Here is a 19,880-nt window from a genome sequence, read left to right on the forward strand (position 1 = left end):
TAGAGTTATTTTAGTGAAGAACATATGGCGATGAATAAATGCAATGAACCTGAGCTGCAAAGCTTGTCTGAGTGAGTGGGCGGTACACCTTACTGTATGCCATGTCACAAACGAGAGGCATATTTCTTCTGACTCACTGAGTTTTATTTCATGTCCACATGAGTTATCCCCCTAGGAGTCACCCAGCATGCGGAAACAACTATCCAAAAGAAAAGTTAAACACCAATAACCTGGTATATCAGTGCTTCTGTGTGGCATTTCCTGGTCAGCATCAAAACTATTGCATATTTCTACACATTATTCAGAAATTCATTTATTTTTGTTCATGCAGACTGTGTAACATCAGTCAATTAGAGATCTATAATACAATTTTGAAACAGCAAACAGTATTGTTGTCGTTATAGACTTTAGCTGAAATCTCACTCTGAACTTTCAGCTGGCAGACAAATCAATACAGGGCATTACTTTGAAAAAACATTAACATTATGGCCTCCGACATGCATCATTGCTGTTTTTTCAAGCAGAAAATGGGCTTTTAGACCTCTGAGCAAGGCTCAAATTCCCTTAAGATTTCCGGGTTTTAGTGACACTGTGTATATTTCATAAGCCCTTGAAGAAGAAAAAAACAATCGACAGCCACCATATTTCTCTGTCAGATTGCAGGAGGAAGACAGTTCAGAGAGTCAGGCGGTGTGATGGAGCGCCCTGAGAGGCCCGGAGTGACTTGCAGTCATAAAGGGAGTGACACTCCATTGAATCTCATTTCGCTGCCCCATTTTCACAAGTCTCGTTGTCATACATCTCAATATCCTGGAGACTGGAGGCGTCCGTCTCGTCTCCTGCGCTGCTCACACTATTCCTGAAGGCGATACTTCCGATAAAGGGATACACGCTTCCTGCGAAGAGGTCTTTTATGTTATAATAAGGAATCTCTGGATCTTTTCTTTCAGGCTTAGTGATACCCTCCATGGCTTTGTTTCTTTGATAGTACTTTGAAAACTTATTGAAGATGATGGTGATGGGCAGAGCCACCACCAACAGGCCACACACGATACACAAGGTCGCCACTATCTTCCCCGCCAGCGTTACCGGGCAGGTGTCACCGTAACCCACTGTGGTCATGGTGATGGTTGCCCACCACCAGCCTGAAGGGATGGTCCCCAGATCTGTGTTCTCCACATCCCTCTCTGCCGAGTAGATGAGGGCAGAAAAGATGGAGATCCCCACCGAGAGGAAGAGAAGGAGCAGACCCACCTCTTGGTAGCTGTGTCGGACGGTGGCGCCCAGCGCTCGCAGACCGATGGAGTGGCGAGCCAGCTTCAGGATCCGGAGAACCCTCATGAGGCGGAGAACCTGCACCACCTTCCCAACATTTTGTAAGTCCTCGTTCTCCTCTGCGGCTTCCTTATCAGCTGTTTCCAGAGCTAAAGTGGCGTAAAATGGCAAAATGGAGGCAACATCGATGAGGTTTAAGGGGTTTGCGAGGAACTTGCTGCGTGAGGGCGAAACAACCAGCCTGAGGAGGAACTCAACGGAAAAGCAGGCGATGCAGACCTCCTCCAGGATCTCAAGGACAGGATCCTCGATGAGTTTATCGTTTTCGTCCTTCTTCTGATACTCAGGCATGCTGTGGACACACATGGCAACGATGGAGGTCAACACCAAGCTGAGGGAGGCCACGGCAATGATCTTTGAACCTGTTGAGTGACCGGGGTCCTCCAGCCGCAGCCACACGTAGCTCCTCACCTCTGCACACCAGGCTCCTTTGAACTTGGCCATGTCTTGATCGAGCGCAGAGAGCTCCTCAAAGGAGGAGTCCAGGCTGGGCTGCTGCTGGTCGTCACTCCTCACATCCCAGTCTCCGTCGTCAATGTACTCCTTCCTCTCGTGGTACCAGTAGCTGCAGCAGGGGCTCAGGTGGAGCTCCTGGATCCCCCAGTACTCAATCTCCTGGCTGAAGGAGAAGACGCACACCTCCTCCATCATGTGGATATGTCCCGTGTGGTAGAAGTTGAGCACACCAAGGAAAACCTGGGGATTCCTGTCGAAGTAGTACTCCTTCTCGGACGGGCTGTAGTCGTCACACAGCTCCAGGATGGCCGCCTCGCTTTGGCAGCACAGCAGACGGGCCAGCCGTGTGTGAGGGAAGCGGAGCAGCATATCCGGATCGACGTGGTGCAGAAACCCCCCCACGTTGAGGTGGACCTGGTCCTCCTCATTCCCCCGCCGGTGGAGGATTTGCCCATACCCCATGGTCCTGATGATGTAGATAAATTATGATTAGAAGCAAAGTATGTCAGTTATATAGCTTTATATATGCCCCAAAAGCATTACAGTCAAGATTGTACAGTGGTACATTATTGTGGACTGCTGTCTATCAAGACATATTTAACTGCACTGTTTGTAGAGCACATTAGTCCTCTGAAGGAAAAATAAAATCAATACAACATCCACAGGAAATGGTTTGAGCTAGAGTGAGGGAAGAGGCGTGAGGTGCTGTCACTTCTTCCAGTGCTCAAGTACAGGACTATCACCAGAAGAATCAAATTACAGACTAAACTAATCAGAGGAAATGACAAGCAACAAGTTGAAACTGAAACCACACATCATTACAAGCAGTTAGGACTGTTTTCCTGCATGTGTAGCTTTCTATATTGTTCAGTAAATACCCTTCTAGAAATTCAGAGCAACGAGCTGGTTTGACTATTTTTTTCACCCAAACCCTATTTAGAGATAAACAATTACTTTTTAGTTTTCTACAAAAACTGAATGCAAAACGTGAAGCTGGTACGTACCTTTACTTGCAGCCTTTCTTTCCATGAAAACAACTTTTATCCGGGTGGTTTAGTTTTCACATTGTGGTGGAGCTGCGGGTCGGTGGAGCTGCAGCCTCGCGGAGCAGAGAGCTGGAGGCGGGACAGCAGCACCGGTGGTTTGTTCCCTTTTACAGGGAGCAGGCAGGGGCGAGAGAGGGGAGGAGGGAGAGGGGAGAGGGGAGGGACACTGCACAGATGTAGGAACACCCTGCGAGATACTTGTGTATTCGATTTTTTATGGCTTTTTATTAACCCTACTCTATCACTGTGTCTGTATGCTTGTAATATCCCTCATTACATGAATGCACACTATGCAAACAGTTGTTTATATTTCAAATAAAGATAAGATAAGATATACTATATTGATCCCAATTTGGGATTTTCGTCACAGCAGCATGTAGGTAAGACATTGAACATGAATTGGAAGCAGGGCCGTCCCTGGCCAATTTGGGGCCCCAAGCGACATTGTGAGATGAGGCCCCCCCATCCGAGAGGAGTGAACATTTTTTAAATTATAATTATCAACACAGTTACTTTTTTATACAGTGAGGTAAATGGTAAATGTGCATGTATGTCGTTCAGTATGCGTTTACAGGTGAATACGTCTGCATTTCCTGCCAAATACTAGCCTCAAAAAGATTAAAATATAATGAATGCAAATAAACTACTTCTACTAATAATAATAATCATAATCATAATCAATTCAATAATATAAATACTATATTATTTTATTATAATATAGTTGTAATATAGTCAAGACAAAACATGCTTATTACATGCTCAAAAACTGATATTTCTTAAAGCTGTATTCAAAGTTCCCTCTGTCAGCAATGTATCAACAACGACACACACATTTCTATCAGTATTTCTCTGTGTTGTGGTCGACATGATGATGACTGTTAGGAGTTAAGGGGAGAGGCTGAGCATCACCATGAAATGTGCAAATTGACATAAAAATTAATAAAAGGGGAAAAAATGGGGGGGGGGGGGTGCACGGAGAACTGCGCTGAGCTCATAAGCCGAGGCCCCCTGCGCAATGTGAGTAAATAATAAAGAAACGCAAAACAGTGAATTAAAACATATTAATAATGAAGGATATTTATTGAATTTTATAATATTTTGCACATTCGTACAAAAGCTTCTTAACATCTGCACAGCTTTCCACTTTTCATAACAATACTGCTCATATTTTATGTTGTTATTCTGATAATTGTTGTCATAGTATACTGTACATAGTTTTTTTCGTATATCTATTCATGTAAATTATTTTCTATATCTTAAAGGTGGGGTAGGTAAGTTTGAGAAACCAGCTCGAGATACACTTTTTGTTATATTCCATGGAATGCTCTTAACATCCCGATAGCAATGAATATCTTAAGTGCTTTGACAAAAAATCCATAAAAACATTTCATCTGTGGAAGCCGTAATACTGTAAAAAGCACGACCAATCATCTGAGCCGGCCCGGCTAAAATAACTGGATGGCCTACCTGCCTGTCAGCCTTCCATCTGTGCACAAACTTATCTCGTGCCCTCATTGGTCATGTGCGCGTTCGTGTGTGTTGGAGGAGGGGCTCTGTAAGGAAGTGGCAGATTTTTTCCGGTTGTGTATTTTCAAATTCTAGTGCACTCGAGCTGGTTTCTCCAAAATTACCTACCCCACCTTTAATGTTATAAAAATGCCTATGTGTAAACCTAATTGGCAATGTACCTGTTTCTGTTTCTGATACTAAAGGAAGCTGTATTGTTGTTATGATCATTTCATCTTTGACGTGTATTAAAAGATCATATGAATTAATTTTTTGTTTTGAATGCACCTGAAGCATTTTATTGTTTATCATTATATGTTTAATGTGTTAAAAAAAAACGATTTTATTTGTGTTAAACTACTGCAGCTGACCAAAGCTGGGCTGCAGCTGGAGGGAGTAAAGGAAGTAGAATCACACTCTGACATTTCAATCCTCTGTGAGAAAGCCCTGCTGGCGGGATATCTGCCAAAGCAGGCAGTAACACTGTATATGGCAGCAAATTGGAAATACAACATACCTTTATAGTGGCAGCTGATGTAAACATATACATAAAGGAATAAGCTGCTGCCAGTTGTCATTGAACTCACAAGACAATTTTTAATGTATGAAATAATGTGCCAAGTTTTTCCCCCCATCTGTGTCATAGCTGAGGGGGTTTCTATCCATCATTTTATTACCTCCATAAAACACATTATCAGTATCTCCCAGATGTGCTGCTCAAAGCATAAAACTCCAAGAACACCAAACCCTTGCAGGGTGTTAGACTTTCACTGTTCTCCTCCTAAAGTTAATGTAGTGTTTTAAACATCCTTCCCACACGGGTACGGTGAGAGGCTGTTGTGCAGTGACACAGTAGACACAACATTTTCAGAGCGGATGCAATATAGATGAGGAATATAAAATGAGTCAGCAACTTATTTTAACATCTCTGTCCAGCTTGACAGTTGCAATACATTTGTGATGTTCTCTATGTGATGGTAACAACAAAAGCAGCACGTTTAGCATCCAATAAATCCAGTCATGTTACATTTCTGCTCTGACTCAAAGAAGTAAAATCATTTTCTGTTAGATGTTTTGGTTTTACGCCTCCTTTTTACTTTACCTTCTTTAATGAATGATGTAGGATATACACATATGATACAAAACCCTGAACATCCCGCTAAATTAAAAGTCATGGCCTAAAGGAGTGATGTTTTTAATGACCATGAACTACAACGGCCCTTATTAGGGTTTAGCTGGGGACTTTGCTGTGGTAAGAGAAGTATTCAGATATTTTACGAAAGTAAAAGTTCTTATACTAGCCTTCTTACAGTGCAGACGCTTTTCTGCTTGCTCTTGCCTCTGCTTACTTTTTTATGCTGATTTTCCTATTTTTCTTTTCTGAAAAGTTCAAGCAGCGGCTCCTGGACATTAACTTATCATTGGGACAGTTATTCTTCGTAAATAGATTGAGGATTTCAGCCATATTTCAATATTTTTACGACGACCTCAGTCTTACAGTAGCGTGGCCTAGCAACAGCTATAGCCTGGTACTGCATGCTATTTAGCTTAAGCTAGTTAGCAGCACAATGCCTCCGTTCTATACAGATGACTTCCACAAACTTCTACAGAAGATGGCCGTGTTGGAAATGAAAATGCAACGGTTGGATGCTAACTCAAAGCTAGTTAGCAGCTACAAGGATTCCAAGGAACAGGAGGGCTGTGTACTGGGTAATAAATCTACAAGTGGTAGTCCTCCCTGGAAATGTCTGGGTGCAAGGTCTAAGAGTAAATCATTTCCATGGGATTTGGGAGGACGAACAACAGGCAGAGCCCAGCACTCTGAAATCTGTGATGCGACCGACTGGCCTGCATTGTTATCACCCAGGAAGAGCGCCTCTTCAACCCCTATTCATACTAGGAAACAGCCGTGGAAAGCTGCTAAAGGGAGAACTACAAACAATCCTCCTAAACCACAGAGTGTGCCAATCCAGAACAGATGCGATCCACTGACCCAGAACCGGAGATGTCTTTCTGATGACCTGGATAACCTGTCCTCTTCACACAGCAGGGTAAGGACCAATAGCTACTCCAAAAGTAAAAGGCTAGAGGGAAAGCTAACGACTGGGCCTGAAACTCTGATTGTGGGTGACTCTGCTGTAAGAGATGTAAAAAGTCTGTGTAGTAAGAACAACACCAAAGTACTCTGTTTTCCCAAGGATATGGTCTCTGACTTGGCTGAGAAGATCCTGCATATTGGGGCTAAACATCCGACTGTGAAAAATGTGGTACTGCATATTGGAACAAATGATGTTGTGAAACAACAGTCAGAAGTGCTGAAAGAAGACTTTAAATGTTTGTTGGAAACTGTCAGCTCTCTAAATGCAGAGGTGTTCATCAGTGGCCCTCTACCGCCAGTCAGAAGAGGAGTGGAGAGATTCAGCAGATTGTTTGCACTGAACACATGGCTTTTAACTGCCTGTACTGACCATTCTGTCAATTTTATTGAGAACTTTAACTTTTTCTGGGACCGCAGACATCTTTTTAAGGCAAATGGAATTTGCCTGAACAGGTCAGGAGTGAAATTGTTTATCTCTAACATATTCAACTGCCTGCATCATCAATCTGTTCCCTCTGCCAAGGACAAGCAACAAGAGGAATCAAAACAAGAGAAAGACACAACACATCACTCAGAAAACCTTGAAAATGTATCACTGCACCCGCCTGAGGAATGTCTTGATTATGGGAGACAAATGGAGGAGTCATCACCGCCCTTCACCCCCCCTATCACCTTTGAGGATACTCTTCCTTCACCCCACAGCTCTCTCTACTCTCTACTCTCCGTGCACCCTTTCACCCTCGCCCACCCTCCTGGAGATCGCTGAACACATGAAGGAGATACAGAGGGTTGGCACCAATTCCTTCCTGGAGTTCAATGACCAAATTAAGGCGATACGCAGGGTTGGCAGCATGTCCTTTACCCCCGCCCCTCAACGACGCCCATCAAAATCACCGAAGCAGAGACACGCACCATCTCCCCCGTCTTCATCACCGTGCCTACGTCAACCACCTTCCCCCCTTCAAGAAAGCATCTGCGGTCTCCAAAGCCTGATAAGGATGTGTGTACAAAACGCAGCAAACTCTAACTGATATGTGCTGGGTCCAGGCTCAAGGGCGTATGGCACTCTCAACTCTTTCCAGGACATGCCGGGGCCCTGCCTGCCAGTAGCTTTGTCGATATCTGTGTTGATAGGTAATAGATTAAGAGCGGTGAATCAGCTTAGAAAGAGGAAGTGCTCACACGTTTGTGTGAGTTTATCAAATTTAGCAGTGATTCCATGTCAGCCACAGCTTGTCACAACAAATCTTACTGATAATGTATTTAACAAACTTAAACTAGCTTTATTAAATGTCAGGTCTTTGGCAGGAAAAACATTTTTAATCAATGATTTTATCACTGAGCACAATCTCGATTTTATGTTTTTAACGGAAACTTGGATTGAACAAAATAACAGTGCAGCTGTTCTTATCGAATCAACCCCTCCCAACTTTAGTTTTATGAGTCAGGAAAGAATGCATAAGAAAGGGGGTGGAGTTGCTATTTTGTTCAATGATTCCCTTCAATGCAGGAAGACATCTTATGGGAACTTTGCTTCTTTTGAATATGTGGCCCTTCAGCTGAAATGCTCCTCTCGAGCTCTGTTCCTAAATATCTATAGACCACCCAAATACTGTGCAAGCTTTTTTGATGACTTTACTGAACTGCTGTCTATAGTGTGTATTGACTTTGACCGGCTAGTCATTGTTGGTGATTTTAATATCCATGTTGACAACCCCCAGGACAGAGGGGCTAAAGAACTGTTTTGTGTTCTTGATAACTATGGACTGACTCAGCATGTGACGGAGCCCACGCACAATAAGGGGCACACTCTGGACTTAATTATCTCAAAGGGTCTGAATATCTCTGAGGTTGAGGTGACTGATCTTGCACTCTCTGATCATTCCTGTGTTTTCTTTGAGAGCTTTCACAAAAATGTTCAAAAAGAGGTAACCACAAAGCGATATTTAACTGAAAATACTAGGGAAATGTTTACTCCGAATTTTTCTTCCACACTTGCCCCCACTAACATCTCAATAAATGAGCTAGTAGATCATTTTAATAAAAAAATGTTATAGATGCCATTGCTCCAACTAAGGTAAAGGAAGTGACTGGCAAAAAAATATCTCCATGGAGAAAGGCCATGACCGTGAAGACAGAAAATAGAGAGTGTCGAAAAAGCTGAACGTAGGTGGCGAAAAACAAATCTCCAGGTTCATTTTGAAATCTATAAAGAGAGACTTGGCTTTTATAATTTGGAATTGAAAAATGCACGACAGTCTTTCTTCTCTGACATCATTACCAAAAACAACGCACGTGCCTTGTTGCTACCGTCGACAGACTAACAAACCCCCCAGTGTCAGTAGCCTCTGAATTTCTATCCACCAGGGCTTGCAATGAATTTGCCTCCTTCTTCACTGACAAAATTCAGAAAATCAGACAAGCAGTCAGTGCCTCTGCATCAGGTACAGCAAATGTGTTGTCCCTGTGTCCACCTAATATCAATCCAAACACCATGACACAATTCCATCAAATTAATGATAAAAACCTAGAGGACATTATTCAACTTCTGAAATCCTCCTCCTGCTGCCTTGATATTATTCCAACAGGATTTTTCAAAGATGTTTTTCATTGCATGGCCTCAGATCTACTTCACATAGTAAACGAGTCTCTTTACTGTTTTTCCACAGGCCGTGAAAACTGCAGTCATTAAACCGCTCTTAAAAAAGAATAATCTAGATGCTTCAGTAATGAACAATTACAGGCCAATATCAAACCTCCCATAGGTAAAATCATTGAAAAAGTTGTTTTTCAACAGTTGAGTAATTACTTGCATTTAAATAACTGTTTCGATGTGTTCCAATCAGGCTTTCGACCAAACCACAGCACTGAGACTGCTCTTGTAAAGGTCTTCAATGACATCCACTTAAACACAGACAGTGGCAGAACTTTAGTGTTAGTATTATTAGATCTCAGTGCTGCGTTTGACACTGTTGACCACAACATATTACTAGACCGACTAGAAAACTGGGTGGGACTTTCGGCAACAGTTCTAAATTGGTTTGAATCCTACTTAACCCTTAGATGCACGAGTGACTGGACCCTACACTCTTCCATAAGTGGGTCAAAAAGGACCCGTATTAGAATAATATGTTTTTTATGCCATTTTTGTCATTTTGGTTAAGAAAAATCACTTGTATAATATCTAGTATTATATTTTGGTTCACACTAGAAATATTTTATATTTAATTTTCACTATTTATAATTTTAGACATTTTTTTAACATTTTGAACAAAAAAACGAAATTCCATAGAAAATGCATGCGGGTCAAAAAAGACCCACTTATGGAAGCTTGGGGGTAGTAATACGAAAACTACAATTTCTTAAATGTAAATGTAAAATTTGAATGGCATGATATTCAAAACATGTTTTTTGAGGAATAGCTGGAATATGAAATGATACAATTTTTTAATTACAAAGATACTTCAAGAAAACCACCTCACCGGGTCAAAAAAGACCCACTTATGCATCTGAGGGTTAAAGGACAGAAACAACGTTGTTTCTATAGGTAAATAGTTACACATCTGAGTTGACAACTATGACATGTGGGGTACCTCAAGGCTCCATCTTGGGGCCTCTTCTCTTTAACATCTACATGCTACCACTGGCTCAGATAATGAAAAACAACAAAATAAGTTACCATAGCTATGCGGATGACACACACATTTACGTAACCATTTCACCAGGAGACTATTCTCCAATTCAAACACTGAGTAACTGCATTGAACAAATCAATAACTGGATGTGTCAGAACTTTCTCCAATTAAACAAAGATAAAACTGAGGTAATGGTTTTTGGAGCCAAGGCAGAACGTATAAAAGTTAGCGATGAGCTTCAGTTTGCATGGTTCAAAACAACAGTAAAAATACTCTCTCTGATACAAGTAAATGTCCTGCATTAGAAACGTTACTTAAGTAAACATAAGTGAGTATATCAGCAAAATGTATATTATTTAAAGGTAAAAGTAGATGCAAAGAAAAAAAGAAACATTACATTTAATTTAGCTGACGCTTTTATCCAAAGCGACTTACAATTACCAATTACAGGGACATTCTCCCTGGAGTAACTAAGGGCTAAGTGCCTTACTCAAGGGCACACTAGTGGTGGTGTTCCTGGTGGGATTTGAACTCACAACCTTCCGATCTACAGCCCACCTCACTATCCATTAGACCAGTGGTTCCCAAACTGCTTGTGCCCAAGGCACACCAAAGGACAAGTACAAATCTCAAGGCACACCTATTGTGCAAAAATAGCCCTTATAACACGTGTTATCACTCATATCATGTAAAATATCTGTAAATGTGCATAATTATTTACTAATGCCAAATAAAATGTGACAAAGACAACTATATTACTCATGAAATATTTATTAACGAAATATTTCAGAAATTAATTTGAAACTTTATCAAATTAGGCTTCATCAAAGCAGCAACACACTCATTTAAACCAGACAGGTCACAAAATTAAAAATTGTGGAGGATCAGGCTTTGGTGGTCGGCTCCCATCTCGACGCACAGCTGGGAGAAGAGGCGAGATTTCAGGGGCCTTGATTTGATGTAATTCACCATCTGCACAGCCTGATTCAGCACCTCAGTCAACTCCGGGGGCATGGTTTTGGCAACTAATGCCTCTCTATGCAAAATGCAGTGGTTTGTCACGATGTGTGGGTTTTGTGCTCTCACCTTAGCAATAAATCCTTTCACTCTCCCCGTCATGCTTGCCGCACCATCTGTGCAAAGACTGACGGACATATTCCAGGTCAGACTGTTCTCTTTTAAATAGTTATTAGTTACCCTGAATATTTCTTCTCCCGTAGTATGGCTTTCCATTTCTTTGCAAAAGAAAAACGTCTCTTTGATAGAGTCAGCATCAACATATCTGACGTTTGCCAGAAGTTGGGCAGCCCCACTTATGTCAGTAGATTCGTCTATTTGTAGGGAAAATCTGCCGCTCGCCGACGCACTCGGGCTGAGGATTGTTGACATCCCCGGTCCAACTGAAGCCATAAGACAGGTAACTTTCATGATACTGTCTGCTGACAGTTTTTTTCCTCTTTTCTTTCGGTGGTGGGTTGTCGGCAGTCTCTGCACTGGTGGTTGGTGGTTTGCTCCGCACAAGAAAGCGCTCCATTTTCCCTCTTGCGTGTTTCTGTTTTAATGTTGTCCTTCAGCCTTCGATGTGTCACGGTCTTATAATTCCCACCTGCAACTGCGTTAACAGTGAAATATGGGGTTCTGTGAGGATTTTTTTTTAAAGAATTGTTTTTAGGTATAGAGTTTGCCTCTGTATTATGAAATGAGTGCATACAAAGTACTGATATAGTAAATTAAAAAATAATTATTTTTTGTGTAGTTGTATATTGCAATAATAATATATGGTTGTCACAAAATCCCACGGCACACCCGGACTTGCCTCACGGCACACCAGTGTGCCGCGGCACACCGTTTGGGAACCACTGCATTAGACCACCACTATCCTGAAACATACCAAATATATAAAATTGTTCAAACAAATAAGTAAATTAACTTAATGTTCATGCCAAATACTTACTAATCTCTAAACTGGGTAGCTGATTAACAGACTTAGCTGTTCTCAGTCATTTTTAACTTCATCCAACTGCTTTGGCCATGCTTCAGTATTATTGCTTCAGCTTCTTTTTTAATGAAAGATATTTCTATACTTCTCCCTGCTCAGTCAGCCATTCTTCTTTTTCTTCTTCTTTCGGTTTTTGGCGGATTGCAAACAACTTTAAGGTGCATACTGCCACCTACTGTACAATAGTGTGTATCACCATATCATCCTATCACCACCTGTGGAATTATACCACTGTGTTTACATTGTTTTAAATTCTTCCAATCAATCCTGTTTCACTCAAATACTTAAGAATGGCTTTCCTGGTAGCTCTTACCCCCTCACCTTCTGTTCCCAGTATGCCCATCAGGCTCCACTCCCTTCCTGCCTCTCTGACCCTGTCTCTTAGTTTTTCCCTCTCTATTTTGTACATGTTGCAGTGTAAAATGATGTGTTCCACATTTTCTTTCACTCCACACCCCCTGCATTCTTCAACTTCACTTTTTCCCACTATAAACATCGTGCCGTTTAATCCTGTATGATCCAATCTGAGTCTAGTGATGATGATCTCCTCCCGTCTGTTCCTTTCTGTACAGATCTTTGTTATGATTGATTTCTGTAACTTGTGGTATCTCCTCCCTTTCTGATCTTCCTCCCACCTTGTCTGCCATATTTCCATACCCTTCTTCTTAATTATTGCTTTTCCTTCTCCTTTTCCAAGTGAAACTGGTATTGCTATTTCCTTCTGGAACGCATCTTTTGCTAATTTATCAGCATGCTCATTCCCTTTAACCCCCCTCATGTGCAGGCACCCAGCATAACTGCACATCTATTCCCCTCCTCTGAAGTCTCAGTAAGCAGTGGTTAAGTTCAATGATTAAATCTTCTCTTAACAGTTATTGTCAACTGTATGCTTTCCAGAGCAGATAGTGAGTCTGTGCATATCACCAACCTATCAGGTCTGAACCTCTTCAACCCATTGTAGCCCAATCATTGCTGCAAGTATTTCTGCTGTATAAACTGATAAGTTATTTGACACTCGTTTTGAGATTGATATTTTGAATTCTGGGATATACACGCCTATCCCCACGCATTCTTGCTTCTTAGATCCATGTGTGTAAATGTTGAGGTAATTGTAATACTTTTCGTTCAGGTACATACTCATTTTAATTCCCACTTCATTTATTTGCCACTCTTTTTTCCTTTCTATGATACTCACATCTATATTAGCTTCTGGGAAAAGCCATGGGGGAACACTGCTAAATGGACTTGCTTTGGTAAACGTTATGGTCTCCACTCCATATGCCCTCGTTCTCTCCTTACTTGTCCAGCCAAACCCACGCCCCTGGAACTTTGTATATTCCCAGCAATCCTGTATATTCTGTTTGTGATATTTCCTCTCCACTTCCTTGTAGCCTGACCCAGTATGACAGAGCAAGTTTCTCTCTTCTGATTTCCAGAGGTGTCTCTCCTGCTTCTATCAGACCTGCATTAATAGGGGATGACTTTATCGCTCCAATAAACAGCCGCAATGCTTTATATTGTAGTCTATCCATTTTGAATAGTGATGTTTTTGCTGCTGCTCCATACACTATACAACCATAGTCTATTGTGGACCTCATAATTGATCTGTAAATGTCTATTAATGCTTGTTTATCTGCGCCCCAGTTGCATCCAGCTACAGCTCGTAATAGATTTAATACTTTTTTGCATTTTGTTTCCACTTGTTTAAAATGCATTTACCATGTATATTTGCTATCAAACCACAGTAGGTATTTGAACTCATTCACCTTTGTCATTGGACGATCATATAGTGTTAACTGTTGGCCATCAATCTTGCGTTTATTTGTAAATATCATGTAGCATGACTTGCTTTCTGACATTTTGAATCCCCAGTTTTATGACCACCTCTCCCCTTTTTTAATCGCTCTATATTCTCCATTACGTATGGGGCATTTCTTCCCCTCATCCAAATAGCCCCATCATCCAGTTAGCCATTCTGCTCCTCTCAATGCCTTTAAATGTTGGGATTCCCTTCAGACTGGATTACACACACAGGCCTGCTCAATCACCTCATCAGGCAGTAATGGGCTCCACCTGTGAGCAGGACCCTCCCTCATCCTCAACAACTTCATTTAAAAAGTGCAAAAAACCAGGGACCTTCACCAGTCTCCCAACTCTTGCCATGGGTTGTTCAGCTGGATTGGGGTTTGTAGTTTTTGATTTTATGTATAATTTTTAAATTAAGGTTTATTTTTCTTTATACATTTTAAAACTTATTTAATATTTTTCAGGTGGGTTCATTCTCCTTGTAGCAGTTGTTAACATTGAAGCCACAAAATAAGACCCCAATAAGTACGTTTTTGTCATTTTGTGATATTTTTCACACACTTGTGTGCTGCTATCTAATATAAATCTTTAATCCCAGAAATCAACTCTAAATGCCTTGGAAACTTGCTGCGTGTGGATGTCAGTGGACTTGGAGGAAGTTTTCTTGAAGTGTCCGCTGTCATAAGTAAGGCTGACATTTCAAATGTGTTGCTTTTTCTTAACTTAATCTCACTTTTAATTCGAATTTTTCTTGTTCGTTTCCTCAGATAACTCTCCAAACATCCTCACGCCAAGTCTATCTTCTAAGTGTGGCTTCACCATCAAGAAATACCACAGGGGAAATGCTGTGATTTATGCCTCCATCCAAAACTGTTTTGCTCAAACTGTGGTAAAAACGACTGAATGCTAATTTGTGACTCAGCACCAAATGTTTCTTTTGACGTGGCAATTCATTTTGAGACTTGTTTCCATGTGTTTTTAGGATGATAAAGCATTCACAACAAAACTAGGTCTGCGGCTACAATCTGACAATGTGGTTGAAGATGAGTTTCACCTGGTGGAAGAAACTTGCTACTACTCTCCCTCGGCCTCCCGGGAAATTATCTGTACACCCAACTACATGGAGGCAAGTGAACGCAGCAGGGCATGTTCCCGTCTATATGATTAGTGGCTTGATGCCTCGTATGAGTGTCAAGGCCGGTACATTGCATGTCACTGCAGAGATTGATTATCACTTATGGAGTGGCCTCATTTCTAGGTGTCTTGTGAAAATAGCAGCTCCAAATGAATACAGCCTGCCTGCATACTCCGACTCGGATCCCCCGAAAAGCTGCTGAGGTAAGATTGGCTAATTTGGCCTTTTTTTTAATTTTTTTTATTCTAGAAACATCTTTTATGTAATGTTCTTGATATTTGCCTCACAGCAACCCATGGACGCAAGCTTCAGAATCAACACAGTGGTGTTCTTCACTCCTGAGGAGAGGGTCATGCAGGTGGACGAAGCCCGGAGAAATGGTTTATGGGATCTCAAGCACTCCTACCAGGCTGTTGCTGCGAAGCCCAAATCCTTCACGTGAAACATACACCAAGGATGTAAGTGGACTGCAGGTTCACTGAGATTCAAACAACTCTCACTTGATATCTTTCCCCTCAGGCAGAATTTGTTAAATAACTTGCAGCCAATTACTGTAGGTACTTGCTTACACTTACAGCCGTAGATCAAATAATGTAATCAGACTGCCTTTCAAATGGATTACTTTGTCTGGAATCCAGTTGGCACTCTTAAATCAGTGAGTTCTTATTTATAACCCCCCATATTTTTACGAGGGAAATTATTATGTTACCACAGTATGCATTTACATCCACATGTTGTGTAATCTCCCCCCCGCAGGTAGCAGGTGTGCCGATGACTGTGCTCAGCACCTCGATTATATTTGAGAAGACGAAGCTGACTACTCCACTTTATGCACGAGCCGCTTGTCCTCAAGCTCAGGGTAATGTAAAGACTCACTGATGTCATGTCTTCTAGTGTTTTTCACTGTGAATTTGGGGCACTTTTTACTGTCAGGAATTTAAAAAAAACACATCTGCGAGTATAATTTCTGATTCTAGCATTTTTTTAAATATCAAAACTTTTCTAAAAATGGAGCCAGAAATATCTTCCCCACCAGAATTCTATCTAGGAAGAAGTGCTTTATTTTTTTTAATGACACTTTAAGGATGTGTTACTGTATGTGGCTGTAAAAACTGCTACATTCATAATTTGAATTCTCCTTTTTCAGATGGTTGAATAAAATACGAATGATTAACCATTTGTTCAGTCAAAATGTTTTGAGGATTTCACTATTTCCGAAACGTTAGCCCTTTTCCTTAAATCTTTCAATGTTAGACCTTTCTTTAAGTGCTGTATTTATTTGCTTTTTTTTGGTGTACAGGTGGGGTTTCCTTTACTGAAACCTCAATCCGCTGGTTACTGCCGAGGCGCATTGACCCTCTGACTTGCCCGAATCACTTCAGACTGTTGGAGGTGAACATGGGCGTCGATGGGAGGAAGCCCGAAGCTACAGAGATGTCGGCCAGAAACTATTCCCTGACTCTCGATGACCTTTACGTCATTGTTGAAATCCCTATTGGGGCTGCTGGTTGCCAGATCAAGGTTAGATAAAACAATTGAGTCCATACATTGACGAGGTCGTTTTAGTCATGTATGCAGCTATGCAAAAAAAACAATCTAAATGCTACAAAAGGGCTAAATGTAGATGTTTATATTTCTTGGATCTAAAGAATTTCTCACAACAGTGGAGAAATCGGCGTAGTTAAATGGCACATTCAAGTCATTTTAGACTTTAGAGACACAGTTTAACAAGCAATCACACTTTGTTGTTTCATGGAAAATAACACTACTGAAATCCTGTTGGTATGTACAAAACAAATGTAAACAGATCGCGTGAGTATGTTTGACTGTTTGCAACATCTAGTGCTTCATTGCCAGAACAAATTTCCCTTTTTCTTTTAAATCTGTAGATGATAATGTTATTCAGGAAAGGCCTACTCAGGATGTTTGTTTATGCAGAGTCATGCCCAGGATGGTCAGTACTTCACTTCTTATATGATTGAGCTGATGCTCGAGTTGCTCTGGACTGAAGACGACACTAATGAGGACACGAGATACAAAGTCTTCCTCCCCGTCGAGACCCCCCTGCAGCTTCAACCTCCACAAGTCATTGACGGTGAGTCATATTATCTTGGTACTCATGTTACTTTTTTACATAAATTGCAACCTGCCTTAATTTCTTCATTTTTGACCTACAGCCACTGTTCCCAAGGAGATGATGTTTAAGGCGCTGATTGGGCCGGTGGGCTTTGATGTAACGCTAAAGAACATCATCTCCCCCTCTGAGGTTCCTTGGCCGACTGCATTGCCAGAGGCTTTAAAGTCTTTGACCAAATGTCCCCTAATGGCTGCTCAAGGTCTATACTGTTGAAGTGCCCTTCACGGACCGTGTCGTAGGACAAAGGGTGAGCCTTACACTCAAGTGGGAAATGAAATGCATTTTTTATTATTTTTTTGTCAGCTAATAACTATCTGTTTCTCCCAACAGAAAGAAATGGGGGTTACAATGTACACTCTTCATCTGACCTTTGGCTTCCTGGTCCTGCCAAAGCATGCTCCATTTACTGCCACTGCTTATCTGGGAGCTAAACTGGAAGACGTAGGTCTGTACCCATGGATAAGAGGAATTCATAACAAAACGAGCACAGTTGTTTCAAAGTATTTTCCTCCCTTTTCAGCTCGTCCCTCTGCAGCTCGTCCCTCTGCAGCTCTTCCCTCTGCAGCTCTTCCCTCTGCAGCTCCTCCCTCTGCAGCTCCTCCCTCTGCAGCTCCTCCCTCTGCAGCTCCTCCCTCTGCAGCTTCTCCCTCTGCAGCTCTTCCCTCTGTCTCAGGTAGCTGTGATGATAAGAATTTCCATGTCCTCGTGGAATACGGGACCAAAGGATTGAACTTTGAGACCATAATGGGAAAACGAATGCTGACCGCGTGCCTGGCTAAGCAGTACGGCTTCATGGGCAACGACAAACATTTTAGTTTGATTGTACCATCTTCTGCAGCTGATGCTACGGTCGAGGTATGACTCTTAACCAAAGTTTTAAATGTGCAGGGATTTATCAACATTTGTCAAGATTATTGTCCTCTTTAAATCATAATGTATTGTTTCTAAAAACTTCTCAGGCTGTTCTGTCGTCATCATCCATCAAGAGCAGACTGGATGTGACTCTGAGACATCCGAAGACCAACAAAAATATCCAAGACTTCTCCTTGGCTTGCAACTTCGTCACAAAGATGATTGGTTTGTTAAAGAGAATATGTTTTCTTATGTAGGCTTGAATCTCCAATGCATACAAATGTCTGATCGTCTTTTTCAGAGTGTTTCCCTAATGGGACCATCACGGCTCTGGCTATAACCCTGGAGTCTGTTCCCAGTCTGAACCCCCGACGGCTCACCCTCAATAACCCCGCCTGTGGCCCCACATACAGCAACGACAAGTACGCTTATTTTGTCTTCACTGCAAACTCCTGTGGGACGACCAGAAAGGTAAAGCATGCTGCTGAACAGCTTGCTGATTGCGGTAGGTTTAAAACTGAGAAATGACTTTCCATTTGTCTTTTCTTAGTTCTTGCCCAATATGATGCTGTATGAGAATGAAATCTCCATCACAGATGAACTTGAATTGAGAAAGCTGTCGAAGGAGCCGGAGTTTGAGTGAGTATCTCGAGACTTGGAATCACCAAGCTGAAGGTTGGATGATTAATTTATTATCAAAGCTGTTTCTTGGAAGATTAATTAACAAAAAGTGCTTCTGGTTTTCTAAATGTCAGCTTTTTAATGCTTTCTGTTTGTCTTAACATGATAAACTTCAGGTCATGGGTTTTAGACTTTTGGTCAGAAAAGAGACATTCTCAGCTTGGACATTATTAAAAAAAATCTGGGTTTTGCAGCCGTAAACATTCATGTTCACCATTATGTAAACTGACAGTCTGACGCCAAATTTAAAAACAAATACAGAGACTTTGTAGGCTAACCATGTGACAAAGTTAGAACTTTAAAGACTTAAATGGTATTTTCCTTATCAGAAGTCAACTGGTACACCATAAATCCTTCTATGGTGCAATCCCAGATGTTAACGGTGCCAATGGGTAACAATTGAACAGTTCTAAGTGTTCCCAACGTAAGAGTTTTCTTCTTTCAGGCTTAAGGTGTTCTGTTATATGACATCAACACAAACCAGGCTATGGGCTTCAACACCCGACATCGCAGGAGTGAACCGTACGCTGACGATGCAAGAGGAGAGATGCAGGTTGAAATGAGAGTTGCTTTGGGTAAAGAAGTTCTTCATGCCTTGTGTGGTTTGTTTTTGTCTTGCATGCTTGCTAAGATTAGATTCTTTTTTTGTGTATTTGGAAACTCTCCCAAAGCTAGAAACTGGGGGAAATAAGAGTTCTATCATGTCAACACGTTGAAAAAGCTTAATGCAAAGAGACAGGAATTTTGGGTAACTTGGACAGTTCATATGAATCTAGTTGCTTGAAGTAATTGGAATGTTTTTTTTCATAAAGTTAATCTTTAAAACAATGAACTGAGTTGGCACCTGGGATGTTGACTATGTAAATCCAAGTTAAACTCTTCTGCATTATGCCACCTTAATGTTCTGTGTACAGGCCGTTTCTTTCCTGTCTGAATCCTTAATAATTTGGGTCAACATGTTCTGCTTCACTTCAGACGACTCCTACAGTGTGTTTCAGCACGTTGAGGACGATCCATCACAAGTACCAACACAGCCGCTGTATTTCGAGGTGGAAACTGATGGGATCTTACAAACACCTAAAGTATCTCTTGAGCTGGCGTACTGCTGGGCGACGCCGGAGGAGGACAAGAGTCCCTCCCTCGATGGGACCTCATCGTTAACGGGTAACTTGTGTATATAGTCTCTTATTTTTT

At 41.5% G+C, this 19,880-nt stretch overlaps 1 protein-coding gene and 1 pseudogene across 2 annotated transcripts; one reads left to right on the forward strand and one right to left on the reverse strand.

The window, feature by feature from the left end:
* Nucleotides 1-575: 575 nt before the first annotated feature.
* On the reverse strand, nt 576-8,937 carry LOC117487024 (potassium voltage-gated channel subfamily S member 3-like). Of its 2 annotated transcripts, none has more exons than XM_034135672.1 (2): nt 8,893-8,937; nt 576-2,205 (listed from the first exon to the last, which is right to left on the reverse strand). In XM_034135672.1, exons 1-2 carry the CDS (start codon nt 8,935-8,937, stop codon nt 760-762), a joined length of 1,491 nt encoding a protein of 496 aa, XP_033991563.1. In that variant the 3' UTR covers nt 576-759. The 2 variants fall into 2 exon arrangements, with proteins under 2 accessions (XP_033991563.1, XP_033991562.1); XM_034135671.1 differs by lacking the exon at nt 8,893-8,937 and adding an exon at nt 2,796-2,829 and having other exon boundaries at nt 576-2,257.
* A 5,200-nt stretch (nt 8,938-14,137) lies between these two features.
* The window catches only part of LOC117486913, a 6,666-nt pseudogene continuing 923 nt past the window's right edge, over nt 14,138-19,880 (forward strand).

This window comes from Trematomus bernacchii, unplaced genomic scaffold, assembly GCF_902827165.1.
Source record: "Trematomus bernacchii unplaced genomic scaffold, fTreBer1.1, whole genome shotgun sequence".
NCBI classification, from domain to species: Eukaryota; Metazoa; Chordata; class Actinopteri; order Perciformes; family Nototheniidae; genus Trematomus; species Trematomus bernacchii.